The 14,462-nt window shown below is 41.5% G+C and overlaps 1 protein-coding gene and 1 long non-coding RNA gene across 20 annotated transcripts in view; one reads left to right on the forward strand and one right to left on the reverse strand.

Annotated features, from left to right (window-relative positions):
• LOC110071056 (uncharacterized) overlaps positions 1-14,462 on the reverse strand; it is a 157,237-nt gene that overhangs the window by 72,478 nt on the left and 70,297 nt on the right. For 8 of the 19 annotated variants that reach the window (XM_078387614.1, XM_078387613.1, XM_078387612.1 and 5 more), the window contains one exon: positions 6,302-10,054. The exons of the other annotated variants lie outside the window; for them this stretch is intronic. In XM_078387614.1, coding sequence (XP_078243740.1) covers positions 8,243-10,054 — 1,812 coding nt within the window. In that variant the 3' untranslated portion in view covers positions 6,302-8,242. Of the gene's footprint in view, positions 1-6,301; positions 10,055-14,462 lie in introns of those variants that run through there. 19 annotated transcript variants of the gene reach the window in all.
• LOC140703921 (uncharacterized) lies at positions 10,013-13,257 on the forward strand. The gene is made up of 2 exons (XR_012083101.2): positions 10,013-10,281; positions 13,112-13,257. It is a non-coding gene; the product is annotated as an uncharacterized LOC140703921 (long non-coding RNA).

The following is a 14,462-nucleotide window of genomic DNA, read 5'->3' on the forward strand; positions in this document are numbered from 1 at the left end:
AGCTATAAATAGCTGTTATCACTTCAGTTTTAGATAGCTTTAAACATGTTTGGTTTTAGACAGTTTTTAAAGTTTTTTAGCTTTTAAAATCCTTGAACCTGCTGTTTTAGAAGAAGAAAAGGAGGGAGTAGCCGGAGCCTCTATTTTGTGGATACAAATAACTTGGCTCTTATCAGCGGCCTTGTTAACTCTGTTTATTCCTTTGAAGATAAAGGAACAATAATATTGGGAATATTATTAAGAAATATACTTCTGACCCTGGAAAGAAAGGAACCAATTACTGGACTACCGGACTTAGCCGAATCACAGTGGAAACAAGAAAAAGGTGCTACTTCTCTGTGAGTAGCAGAACAACACAGCTAAACTAAGAAAACTTGGGTGGTTGTTGACTGTTGCAGTGGATATTTACATTTTACATTTCCCACGAAATGGAAATACTTGATCTTACCCTGTCTCCTCCAGTGTTGAGACAGATGCAGCGTGGCACCCCAATATCAATTACACCTGTCTCGGACCTGGGAGCCAGCAGGACGGGTGGAGGCAATCAGCTTTCTAAAACATCGCAGGCCCAAGTATGTGGCCACAGCCTTTCCAAGCCTTCTAGTCCTCCTGGGAACTTTAACACATTTAATGCCAAACATTGTGTTAAAGTGTACCCTGTTGCTCCGAGGAAACTGAAGCAAACTAAGATAACTGACTTTGTTAGTTCATTGACACCTTTAAGAATCAATATTAAGAATTCTGTTACTCCTCATATTGACTTATCTGACACCTTTTTGTCAAACTGTCAGTTACTGGAAAGTAGCCAGTTAATAGGCAGCCTGCTAAATACAGTGGGGTCTTGACTTGAGAACTTAATCTGTATTGGAAGGCGGTTCTCAAGTCAAAAAGTTCGCAGGTCAAATCTGCATTTCCCATAGGAATGCATTGAAAACCATTTGATCCATATCTGCTCTTTTCCGTCCATAGAAACTAATGGGAAGCTGCTATTCTGCCTTCAACCACTAGAGGGGGATATTTTGTTTCTTTTTTTCTTAGGTCAAGAAAGGTTCAGGGAAGGCAGGGAAAATACAGTCCAGGCAGTACAGTACCAGGCAGTCTGAAGACTGTCTCCCAATCCACTCTCTAAACGCTGGGAGGAGTGAGGAAGCAGACAGGCACCCTTTTCACTGGCCAACAGTTAACTGAAAGTTAAATTTTGCACTTTCCCTGCCTCCCACGTGGGTTTTTTTCAGTTCTTAACTCAAATCTAAGTATGTAAGTCAAGTCAATATTTTCCTATGAGAGTGGTTCTTAAGTCAAAATGTTCTTAACTCAAGCCGTTCTTAAGTCAAGACCCCACTGTAGCACGGCGAATATAGATTTTGGCAAGTTAAGACTGTCAGATTTTGCATCAGACCTGGCCTTGGGCTCTGATGGTTCATTGCTGCCAAATGACGCTGGGACCCTTTAGAGAGGAGAAGCTGAACTGTACAAAGGCTGTAATGCCAGAAATTAAAGACACCACACCAGTAAGAGGGGGACATGATTCTTCTCAATCCTGTAAATTAGTCACCTTGGACTGTGATAAAGCAACTCCTCCAAAGGATCCGGATAGCTGTAGAATACAGGGCTTTTTAACAGAAATTAGAGATACATTAAAGGAAATAAACCAATCTGTGGCCACTATAGCAGATCATCTGATGGAAAATAGGATGCATCTTGCAAAAAATACAACAGACCAGTTGAACCAGAGTCAGAGCCAGGCTGATCATATACTGTACGGTGTGCATCTGATAAGATGAACTATTACAATCTGTCCCCAAAAACTATTGAGAGAATTGACAAGCTTTCACTAGAAGAGTTACTTCTATGTGTAAGTTCTCAGACAGAGGGGCAGAGAAATCCTATTGCTGCTACACCACCTAAGGCAGACTCTCCCAAACCTTTGTCGGCAATGGTCTCTTCAAGCACAAAACATTATCCTCCTGGAAAGGATCCCATAAAGATTGGAGAAAAGGCACCTAACCTACATTCGGCGAAGGCCAAGCCCAAACCTGTGAAGACAAAGGAGGCTCGGAAACAAACATCCAAAAAAAGCAGAATGAACTTTAAACCTTTATTTAAACTAATAGAATCTGCAGAGTGTACTGCAAAAGGGAAGGGACCCGGCGTTGATATCCAGCATCCTGAAAGACAAGCTAAGGACACCCAGAGAGAGAAACTTAATTCCAGGAGGACTCTTAAGGATAGCGGCACTGACCAACTTAAGGACTCCCTAACTTCGGATATAATCCTCTCCTCCAAGCAGAGGGCTGAACCCTCCAATCAGGGTCTACAACAGCTACACCCACAGACTATGAACATTTTATCTGCCAACCTACCCAGTGTGGATCCGGATTTGGCTGTAGGTTACCCAATACCAGTCATTATAAGAAATAGGAGCTTGAACCCAAGATTTAAAAAGAAGAAAAGTAGATGGAATGAAGAGATTTTAGGGCGAGTTAACACCTATGGGCTTTCTAAACAGTCCTTCGGGCAAGAAATTGATTATTACCACAAGGACTGACAATGTGACAGGAGCTATTCTTTGAAGGTGACGAACCCATCAGGCCTAGAGCGTGGAGGTGGTGGAGAGCAACCCTATGGTGCCAGGCATACTATGTCCAATGTTTCAGGAAATGTAGTTAGTATGCAGACTAATTCTAATTCAGTTAGGGCATCTTCTCCCCTTCAATTAGAACCATCCTTATCCCATGGCCTGGGTAATGACACTCCACCTCCTCAGCTATCCGACTTGGTAGATCCCATGTTTCAGTGTAAGAGTCCCGCAATTAAATTTTTGTCCTGGAATATTGCGGGCTGGCAGACGAAGGCTTCGGATCCTGCCTTCATTGAATATATCAGTAACTTTGATATAATTCTACTACAAGAAACATGGTCTCTGAAGGAGCCAATGTTAAATGGATATGTGGCATATTCTATTAATGCTTCGCCCAGTGATAAAGGTGGTATGGTCACTTTCTTATCACCAAAGTTACAGATATCAGTAGTGGCATGGAATTTTTCCAACAGGATAGCTTCTGCCTTGACACTGAAGATTGCTACATGTTTGTTACTACAGTGGTGCCCCGCATAGCGACGATAATCCATTCCGGAAAAATCGTCGCTATACGGATTCGTCGCTATATGGGGCAAAAAAGCCCATAGAAACTCATTAAAATGTGATTAATGTGTTCCTATGAGCTTCAAACTCACCGTTCAGCGAAGATCCTCCATAGCGCGGCCATTTTCGCTGTTCGGTAAGGGAGGAATCCATCCCAGAAACAGCGGGCGGCCATTTTGAAACCGCCAGTCAGCTGTTGTAAAAGCATTGCTATGATCGGAACTGATCATAGCAAAGCGAAGTTCCACTGCCAGCCAGCCCCAGATGACGCCCAGCCTCCTTGCTGGGGCTGTCCCGGGGCACAGACAGGTGGGCCGAAGGGTCTTTCTCCGGTGAGTGAGGGCTCGGAGGGAGGCAGCTGCCCAGGATGGGGAGGAGGGGAGGGAATGGGCGCGCCAGCCTAACGCCACTCGCCAGCTAGCCGGGAGACACCCAGACAAGGCCAGCGAGCAGTGGGCTGGAAGAAGGCAACTGCCCATGGTGGGGAGGGAAGGGGCGCGCCAGCCTAACGCTGCCAGCCAGCCCCGGAAGCCTGGTCTCCATGGCCAGGTGAGAGCGAGGGGAGGGAGCACGGCTGTCTCCAGCCAGTGAAGGCTCTGAGGCAGGAAGACGGGAAGGGGCACGCCACCCACCGCTAGCTAGCCAGCCAGCCTCCATGGCTGGGCGAGAGCGAGGGGGAGGGAGCGGGGCTGTCTCCAGCCAGCGAGGGCTCGGAGGCAGGCAGCTGGCAGCCAGCCAGCCCTGGACACCCGGTCTCCTTGGCGGGGTGCAGACGGGGCGAGGAGGTCTCTGGCGTGCCCCCCAGCCTCTGCCGCCCTGATCCCGGTCCGGCCGGGCGTCTCCTCCTTTGCAGCGCTCTGGCTCGGCGCCCGCCCCAGGACTGCGGCCGGGAATTGGGGCCAGGCCCTTCACCCCTCCTTCCCTCCCTCCTCCTGAGGCAGATGCCAAACAGGAGCGCCCCCGCTCCCCCCCAAAGGCCCGCCTGTCAGCTGTTCCAAAAGGCAAGCCTTTAGGCTGCTCCCGGAGAAGCACTTCCATGCGAGCAGCCCAAAAGCTCACCTTTTGGAACAGCTGAGGGGCGGACTTTTGGGCTGCTCCTGGAGAAGCGCTTCCATGCGAGCAGCCCAAAAGCTCACCTTTTGGAAGAGCTGAGGGACGGACTTTTGGGCTGCTCCTGAGAAGCGCTTCCATGTGAGCAGCCCAAAAGCTCGCCTTTTGGAACAGCTGAGGGGCGGACTTTTGGGCTGCTCCCGGAGAAGCGCTTCCATGCGAGCAGCCCAAAGGCCTGCCCGTCAGCTGTTCCAAAAGGCGAGCCTTTGGGCTGCTCCCGGAGAAGCACTTCCATGCGAGCAGCCCAAAAGCTCGCCTTTTGGAAGAGCTGAGGGGCGGACTTTTGGGCTGCTCCCGGAGAAGCGCTTCCATGCGAGCAGCCCAAAAGCTCGCCTTTTGGAACAGCTATGGGGCGGACTTTGGGGCTGCTCCCGGAGAAGCGCTTCCATGAGAGCAGCCCAAAGGCCCGCCCATCAGCTGTTCCAAAAGGCGAGCCTTTGGGCTGCTCCCGGAGAAGCGCTTCCCCGCGAGCAGCGCAAAGCCCATTTTTTAGAATAGCTGACCAGCGGGGCCTTTGCGATGATCGTGGGGGAGTGCTCCCCCGCGATCATTGCAAAGCGAATTTTCGCCATAGGGGCCATCGCAAAACGATCGCTCTTGCGATGGAAAAAAGTCCATCGGAAAGCGATTTCATCGCTAAACGGAGCGATCGTTATGCGAGGCACCACTGTACTAATCAATGTTTATATTCCTCCGCAACAATCTCGTGTGATGACAGATGACTTGTGGATTAACCTAGAGTACTACATTGATCATTTAACACAAATGTATCCTAATGCTTCTATAATAGTCGCTGGAGATTACGATGCCAGGATAGGCACGAATTATGTGACATTTTCTGCACGTTTCAATGTGACTTTCCCAGAACCTATTCCTCATAAAAAATTTAACCACAGGCAATTTAAAGATTGTGGCTGTAATTATGCCGGTCTACGCTTAATGTATATGATTAATAATTTTGGTCTATCCCTTTTAAATGGGTGCATAACTGGAGATAGACCTGGTGAATTTACCTTTACCTCTTCAGCAGGTGCTTCCACAATAGATTATGTTTTAATCTCTAGGGACTTGATGGATCGAATACATGATTTTAACGTGGTTTATCGTGCAGAAAGTGACCATCTGGTTTTAAAGATCTATTTTAATAATTATAATGTTTGTGGACCTTGCTCCTATAACACCCATTGCAGCCGACACAAGAGGGGCCCGCATTAAGTGGTCAGAGGAATTAGATGCATCTATGAGACAGCTGCTGTTTTCAGAGCCGTATTTATATTTCAGTAATTTAATTACTTCTCTCAGTTCAGTGGAACCAGTCTTAGAGGCCTATAAACACATGGTACAATCTTTACAAACTCATCTGACTTTTAAAAAGACATGCAAATTGACTGCTGGTTCTCTCCATACAAAGCCCTGGTTTGATTCAGAGTGCAAAGCAGCCAAACATGAGTTACTGGTCACCTATAGGGCCCACAGAGAACAGAACCTGGCTAGAATTCCAACAGATTGGTTTACACTTAAGAAGAAGTACAAGGCTCTAGTTAAAACTAAAAAGCTTCAAGCACAGAGAGAAACCTGGCAGTGTTTGATAACTGCTTCCAATTTGAAGGACTCGGTCTCCTTCTGGAAGATAGTAACAAAGGGAACACTAACTTATACTCCCAAACAAGATTTCTATATATTGCCTAGTATATGGGAGGAACATTTTCGAACTATCTACACTGTCCATTCAGCTAGTACCTTAATTTCTCAGAATGAGCTTGATCATATACCTGAATGGCCCCCAGTTGCTCCAAGGGAAATCTTAACGCTAATTAAGCAAATTAAACCAGGCAAGGCTCCCGGAACCGACTATATCCCACCTGACTTTATAATGTCCAACTCTGACTGGTGGGCTCCTGTATTAGCCTCTTTATTCACCTGGATTGATAAAACGGCATATTTTCCTGAGCATTGGCACCTAGCCATTGTAGTTCCAATTTATAAAAGAGGAAACAGAGAGGATCCTGTTAACTATCGACCAATAAGTCTATTAAACACCATCAGTAAACTATATTCAAGGCATTTATTAGGCAAATTACAAGATTGGCTACTTGAGGAGAATATACTTGCAGAGGAACAAGCAGGATTTAGGCTGGGAAGATCCACCTTACACCACCTGGCATCTAAATACTCTGCTCCCAAAGGTGGTGCTCTATATGCAGCCTTTATAGATTTCAAATCTGCTTTTGACCTCATACCAAGGGAACGCCTGTGGTCAAAATTTGAATCCACAAGTATCGATAAACGGCTTTTCCTATTGATGCGGCGACTTCACGAAAATACGCATTTGCGGGTTCTTTGTAACTCCGCGGGGATCTTATCCAACCAAGTCCCAGTACTTAATGGAGTGAGACAAGGATGCATACTAGCCCCCACCTTGTTCAACTTCTATATCAATGGCTTAGCTGGGAATTTAAGCAACCCCGATTTTCATCAACCCAAACTTGCCTCTCGCCCAATTGCAATCTTACTCTATGCTGATGATGCTGTTTTATTGTCAACAATGTGCGTAGGATTTAGAAGACTCCTGAGATCCTTCTCCTCTTACTGTAATAAAGAACAACTAATAATTAATTATGCTAAAACCAAGATTATGGTTGTGAGTAGAAGGAGAATAAAACATAAATGGTCTCTAAAGGGACACCCTGTAGAGCAAGTAGCTTGCTACAAATACCTTGGCATAGTTTTTCACTCTTCAGGATCCTGGCTTACTCATGTAAACCATGCAGCAATGAGTGCCCAGAAAAATACCGGCACACTAAGAAGATTTTTCCATACTGATGGGGGTAAACATGTACCATCAGCAATACAAGTTTTTAAGGCCAGGATTATTTCACAAATGCTTTATGGCTCTCAACTATTCGCTTGCGCTAATCTACAACCTCTGGAGATTGTCCAGACCAAATTCGTGAGAGCCATTCTTGGAGTTCCACCTTGTACTTCCAATGTGGCTCTTCGCTTAGAGGTTGGGCTAATCTCCATCAAAGCACGGGCTAAAGTCCTTATGGTGAAATACTGGCTTAAACTGATTTTTGCAGTAGAAGGCTTGGCCCCACTGATCCTAATTGATCCCTATCAGTCAGAGTGGAAGAAGCATATAAATGAAGAGTTATTGAAAATTGGCTTTTCCCCCAGTATACTCATAGCAATGGGTCTCAAGGATGCCATCAAAGCAGTGAAGTTAAGGGTATGGGACATTGAACTACAGGACCATGTTGGCCAGTTAGGGAAATATAATTTTCTAAAGAAAGCTGCTTTTATCATCTCCTCGTATTTAGCCAGCATTATGTCACCTAAAGCCATAAGGGCTTTTATGCTAGCTAGGCTCAATGTATTTCCTTCCAAGCTTTTGGAGGGAAAATTTTGAGATTTGCCTACAGCAGATTTTCTCTGCCCTTGTAACAGTGAGAAAGTTGAATCAGTTGGTCATGTTCTCCTTTTCTGCACCTGCTATCGGGATCTTCGTATGGAGCTTTTATCACCTATTATTTGTAAATCTCCTGGGAGATCAGAGGAGGATTATGTCCAACTGCTACTCTCTGACAACACTCCTTATGTTACAAGTGGCCAAATTCTGTGCAGCAGCACTGGTTATTCATAATCAAATGTTTGGATAGGTGATTTTAGATGGATATGTTTTTAATATAACACTGATTGAGGTTTTATTTATATCAAGGATACATGATATTATTAACTACAAAGAAGGGTTGTTTTATCATGTTTTATTGGAATTTTATTACCCTGACTGATCTTACCAAGCTACAATTATATGTATCTATTTTATATTGATTTGGCTTTACAGGTCTTTGACCGTAATAAAGTATTCATTCATTCACATTCCATGCATTTATATGGCTTCTCCCCAGTGTGAGTCCTTTGATGTAACCTATTATGTAACCTAAGGTCACCACTCTGACTAAAGCTTTTTCCACATTCCATGCATTTCTATGGTTTCTCCCCAGTGTGAGTCCTTTGATGTAACCTAAGCTCATCACTCTGACTAAAGCTTTTTCCACATTCCATGCATTTATATGGCTTCTCCTCAGTGTGAGTTCTTTCATGTGACATAAGATTACCACTGTGACTAAAGCTTTTTCCACATTCCATGCATTTATATGGCTTCTCCTCAGTGTGAGTTCTTTCATGTGACATAAGATTACCACTGTGACTAAAGCTTTTTCCACATTCCATGCATTTATATGGCTTCTCCCCAGTGTGAGTCCATTGATGTAACCTATTATGTAATCTAAGGTCACCACTCTGACTAAAGTTTTTTCCACATTCCATGCATCTATATGGCTTCTCTCCAGTGTGAGTCCTTTGATGTACCCTAAGGTTACCACTCTGACTAAAGCTTTTTCCACATTCCATGCATTTATGTGGTTTCTCCCCAGTGTGAGTTTTTTCATGTTTCCTGAGCTCACCACTGTTACTAAAGCTCTTTCCACATTCCATGCATTTATATGGCTTCTCCCCAGTGTGAGTCCTTTGATGTACCCTAAGGTTACCACTCTGACTAAAGCTTTTTCCACATTCCATGCATTTATGTGGTTTCTCCCCAGTGTGAGTTTTTTCATGTTTCCTGAGCTCACCACTGTTACTAAAGCTCTTTCCACATTCCATGCATTTATATGGCTTCTCCCCAGTGTGAGTCCTTTGATGTAACCTAAGGTTACCACTCTGACTAAAGCTCTTTCCACATTCCATGCATTTATATGGCTTCTCCCCAGTGTGAGTTCTTTGATGTAACCTAAGGGAACCACTGTGACTAAAACTCATTCCACATTCCATGCATTTATATGGCTTCTCCCCAGTGTGAGTCCTTTGATGTAACCTAAGGTTACCACTGTGACTAAAGCTCTTTCCACATTCCATGCATTTATAAGGTTCCTCTCCAGTATGAGTTCTTTCATGTGAACTAAGATGACCATTGCAATTAAACCTCTTTCCACATGCCATGCATTTATAAGGTTTCTCCCCAGTGTGAGTCCTTTGATGTAACCTAAGGTTACCACTGTGACTAAAACTTTTTCCACATTCAATGCATTTATGTGGTTTCTCCCCAGTGTGAGTCCTTTGATGTAACCTAAGGTTACCACTGTGACTAAAGCTTTTTCCACATTCCATGCATTTATGTGGTTTCTCCCCAGTGTGAGTTTTTTCATGTCTCCTAAGGTTACCACTGTAACTAAAGCTCTTTCCACATTCCATGCATTTATGCGGTTTCTCCCCAGTGTGAGTTCTTTGATGTAACATAAGGGTACCTCTCTGAGTAAAGCTCATTCCACATTCCATGCATTTATGTGGTTTCTCCCCAGTGTGAGTTCGTTGATGTCTCCTAAGGTCACCACTCTGACTGAAGGTCTTTCCACATACCATGCATTTATATGGTTTCTCCCCAGTGTGAGTCCTTTGATGTAACCTAAGGTTACCACTGTGACTAAAGCTCTTTCCACATTCCATGCATTTATACGGTTTCTCCCCAGTGTGAGTTCTTTCATGTGACCTCAGGCTATCTCTGCGACTAAAGCTCTTTCCACATTCCATACATGGATACAGTTCCTCCCCTGCATGAGTTATTTCATTTCTACTGAGGTGACATGCTTTTATTTGCTTGCTTCCCTGCTTTACTTCTTTCATTTGATGTCCATTCCTACGCACTCTCATTTTAAATTCTCTGTTTTCTTGCTTCAATATGAATTCCTGCCCAGGATGCCCCAAGTGTTGCTGGGAAATTCCTCTTCTCCTGGTCATCATCTGATAGATTAGAAAAAAGAAGTGAAGCAACCATGTCAGAAATCTGCAGGGATAAGGAAAGACCCATTCGGGCTCTGCCTGAGTCATGGAGGAGGAAGGAAAGAACATCCATGTGTTTGCAATCTCAGGATTGGACTAATGTAATACACTCTACGTGGAGCTGCCTTTTCACATTGATGCGGGAGCTTCAAATGATACAGAATGTGGCAGCCAGACTTCTCACTGGGGTGAGAAAACATCAGCATATTTTCCCCACTCTGGCTGCCTTGCATTGGCTGCCTGTTTGTTTCCACATTTATTTTAAAGTGTAAATGAAATCCCTAAATGATTTTGATCTACTCGAATCCCTCGTTTTAGCTAGGAAGGGCGGCTGAGGGGCCTAAGGCTCAGGGAGGCCCAGAGAGAAAGAACAAGAAACCGGGCCTTCTCAGCAGTGGTCCCTTGCCTCTGAAACAGTTTGCCCCCAGAGATCTCTCTGGCTCCCTCGCTATGTGTTTTTAAGAGTAAACATAAGACCTGGCTCTTTAGGCAGGCTTTCCCTCCTGTCATCACCTAATTATTTTGCCCATTTTGAAGTACAGTGGTGCCTCGCTTAGCGAGTGCACCGTATAGCGATGTTTCCATATAGCGATCCCTTTTTCGGGATCGCTATACGGAAACATACCCGATCTTCGCAATGGGGAAAACCCGCATTGCGAAGATCGGGTATTGCGGCGGCCATTTTGGAGCCGCCGAACAGCTGATCGGCGGTTCCAAAATGGCCACCGGAAGCCCGGAAATGGCTGCCGGCAGCCGTTTTCGCGCCCTGCCCTCGCTTAGCGAGGGCACGAAAATGGCTCCCGGCAAGGGGAATCCTTGCTGAACGGGTAAGTAAGCAAGGTATTGGAACGCATTAAACTAAGTTTAATGCATTTCAATACGTTTTCCCTACCCGTTTAGCGATGATTCCGCATAGCGAGGGTTAATCCGGAACGTATTAACCTCGCTATGCAGGGCACCACTGTACGTTTTTACTAATTTTTTTTATTTTATTATAATGTTTTAATTTTATCTATTATTGTTAGCCACCAGAGTAGACTTCAGTCTAGATGGACAGGGTATAAATTTAATAAATATATAAATATTTGGTAGAGTAGATTTGCAGCCTTCCTTTAATCATTGGGGTAGAACTCTTTTCTGAGAAGTCTATTTTGATGTAATTTCATTCTCATATTAAAATGCCTTTTAAATGAAAATGTGGGAGGTAAACTTCAGATCACTTAGCGATTTTACAAGGCGGTCATGACTCAATAAAGTTCGGAAACAGTGTTCTACATGCTACTTACAGAACGATCACCATTATCAGCAGTAATTATGATCAGTGGGGAAAGGACAAAATGAACTGGCAAAAACCTGAGATAACCTTCTTCAATTAGAATAAGGAGGAAAAATACTATTGCTATATATACTACAATAAGGAGGAATAAATGTTACTAAAAATTGAAAGATTGTAAAAAGCTAAATTCTGAGAAGTTGAAATTAGAAATTAAATCGGTAGGAAAATTTTCTATTTCTGTCACTAATCCAAATGGAGAGTAAGATGAACATAAATTCTTTTTATACTTATACCATATATTTAACAATGTCTTTTAAAAAAGATTATTAATTTCACTTATTTTATCTTTCTTGCCTTTACTAAATAAATATTTTTCTATATTTCCTTGTAATTCTGATTATTCCATTTCCCACCAAATTAGCCTTTCCGGATTATATATAATTTCGCCAATGAACCTCAATTGGTTAGCTAAATAATAGTTTCTTATATTTGGTAAACCTATACCACCTTTTTTTGTTGTTTTATACCAATACTTTTTATTTATTCTAGATTTCTTCCCTTCATTACAATATTTGTTAATTATTCCTTGCCAATATTTCAAATCATCGTCTGTTAACTGCATTGATAACATTCTAAATAAAAAATTAATTTTTGGTAGAATTTTCATTTTTATCAATGCAATCTTTCTGAACCATGATAACTTAAATTTACCATATTCCTGTAATTTCTTATTAATCACTTCCTTTAGTTTTTTTATAATTATTCTCCCTTATTTTTTGATTATTTTTTCCTAATCTATTCCTAAATATTTAATTGTTTTACATATTTTAAAATCATGTTTTTCAGCAAACCTTTCTTGTTCCGTTCTACTATAATTAAACAACATTAATTCAGATTTTTGCCAATTTATGCTTAATCCAGTTATTTTTCCAAATTTTTCTAAGTGGGTTTTAATTTTATCTATACATTCTGACAGATTTTTCACTGTCAATAAGGAATCATCCACAAATAAATTAATCTTTGTTTTCTTCTTTTCTCCCATACCTTCAATTAAGTCGTCATTCCTAATTACATTTGCCAGCATTTCAATAACTAAGCAAAACAGAACTGGAGAGAGAGGGCAACCTTGTCTAGTGCCTCAGCCTAGAGCTATTTGTTCTGTCATCCCATCATTAGCTATTACTACAGAGGTATTCTCTAGATATAATTGATCTATTATCCCCCTAAACTTCTTTCCAAAACCCCAACCCTTTAACAAGATCTTTAGTGTTGGCCATTCCATGCAGTCAAATGCTTTAAATATGTCTAATGATAAAATGCCTGCCTTCAGTTTATTTTTTTCTATATTATGTATAATATTCAAGACCCTCCTAGTTAAGTTTTCCATTTGCCTACCTTTCAAAAAACCATTCTGATCTTCTTTGATATATTTTGTAATACATTTATTAATTCTATTTGAAAGTGTATGCGCATTTATTTAAAGAAAAAAGTGATTAGATTGAAAGACTGGTTGTATAAAATGAGATCGATAGAGCAAATGAAACAAATATTTCAAAACAAGACTATTTTGTGGTTGAATTATGTACAACTAGAAAGATGGAGTAAGGAATGGGTAAATAAATATAATAAAGGTAGAGAACATACAAAATATGAACAATTTCTATTCTCATATGAGGACATTCAGATGACTGACCCAGTAAAAGGTACAGTGAGTAAAATCTATTCATTTCTTCTCAATTTAGAGGAAGAAGAAAGTGAGAAAGAGGGACTGAAAATAGTGTGGGAACAAGATATTGGAAAAAGAATAAATGAAGAAGAATGGAGGAAGATATGGAAAATGAGGGTTTTAAGATTTATGTCGGTAAGAATAAAGGAAAATTTCTTTAAACTTAGTTTAAGATGGTATTTAACACCGGTAAAATTAAACAAAATTAATACTAATCATCCGAATGTCTACTGGAAATGTGAGAAAGAAGTTGGTACATACTTTCATATGTGGTGGGAATGTGAAAAGGTACAAAGATTTTGGAAACAAATGTTCAAAGAATTAAGCTATATGTGTGGAAAAGATATAGAATGTAAGGCTGAGATTGCTCTGTTATCAATATATGAGAACGTGGAATATGATGAAATGACTAAAGAATTGATAACTAATTTAATAACAGCAGCTAGATTGATTATAGCTAGACAATGGAAATTAAAGACTGAATTACAAATTGAAGAATGGTATAAAGAAATATGGAATATAGCAATAAATGATAAACTAACTTGTAATTTAAAGATTAAGAAAGGAGAGCTGAAAAAGGACAATTTTTATGTAATATGGGGCAAATTTCTGGAATATGTGCTTATAAAGGGGAAAGGGAAAGCTCCAAATCAAGAATCTATGCAGTTCTGGAGGACAATAGAAGAAGGAGGAGGAGGAGGAGGAGAATATGGCAAGAGGTCCCATATATGGTGGTGGGGAACACATTGTATTTGAGTTTATATGTTTTATGTGTATGATTTTGTTTTCGTTATAGTTATAGAAATAATTTTTTTAAAAAAAGAAATTAAAAATTAAAAATCAATTAAATCATTATAGGAAGATCAGCTATCACACTTTGGTAGAAATTTTTCATCTGTATTGAATGTACCGATGATCAATTTTTAAATTGTCTTTTTAACCCCATTCTTTTATTCTCCCCAATGATTGTACAGTACTTAGATTTCTAGAAAATTGGAAGAGAATTTCTCAAAGTTGATTAAAGACTAAACAAATATTTGAATTAAAGAATTGATTACCATAAATGAATACCGGGGGGGAGAGGAAGGCCAGTGTTAGAAAGGAAGAGTAAAAGTGGAGGAATGTGATGCAGCAACCAAGTGCAGGGTAAGAAGACACAGTGAGTTCACCATTTCTAAATGCTGCACATTACAAGGCATCCTCCAAGACTTTATGCCATGCGAAAAATACGTAGCCCAGAACACTGATTGCCATAGTGATGGTGGCGGTGCTACAGACCACCACTTACGAGGAAACTTAATTTACAAACCGAAAGAAACGGGGAGGAAAAGTAAACCGAGCTATTATTTCGAACTCATTTCCATTCA

Source organism: Pogona vitticeps, chromosome 2, assembly GCF_051106095.1.
Source record: "Pogona vitticeps strain Pit_001003342236 chromosome 2, PviZW2.1, whole genome shotgun sequence".
In the NCBI taxonomy this organism is placed as follows: Eukaryota; Metazoa; Chordata; class Lepidosauria; order Squamata; family Agamidae; genus Pogona; species Pogona vitticeps.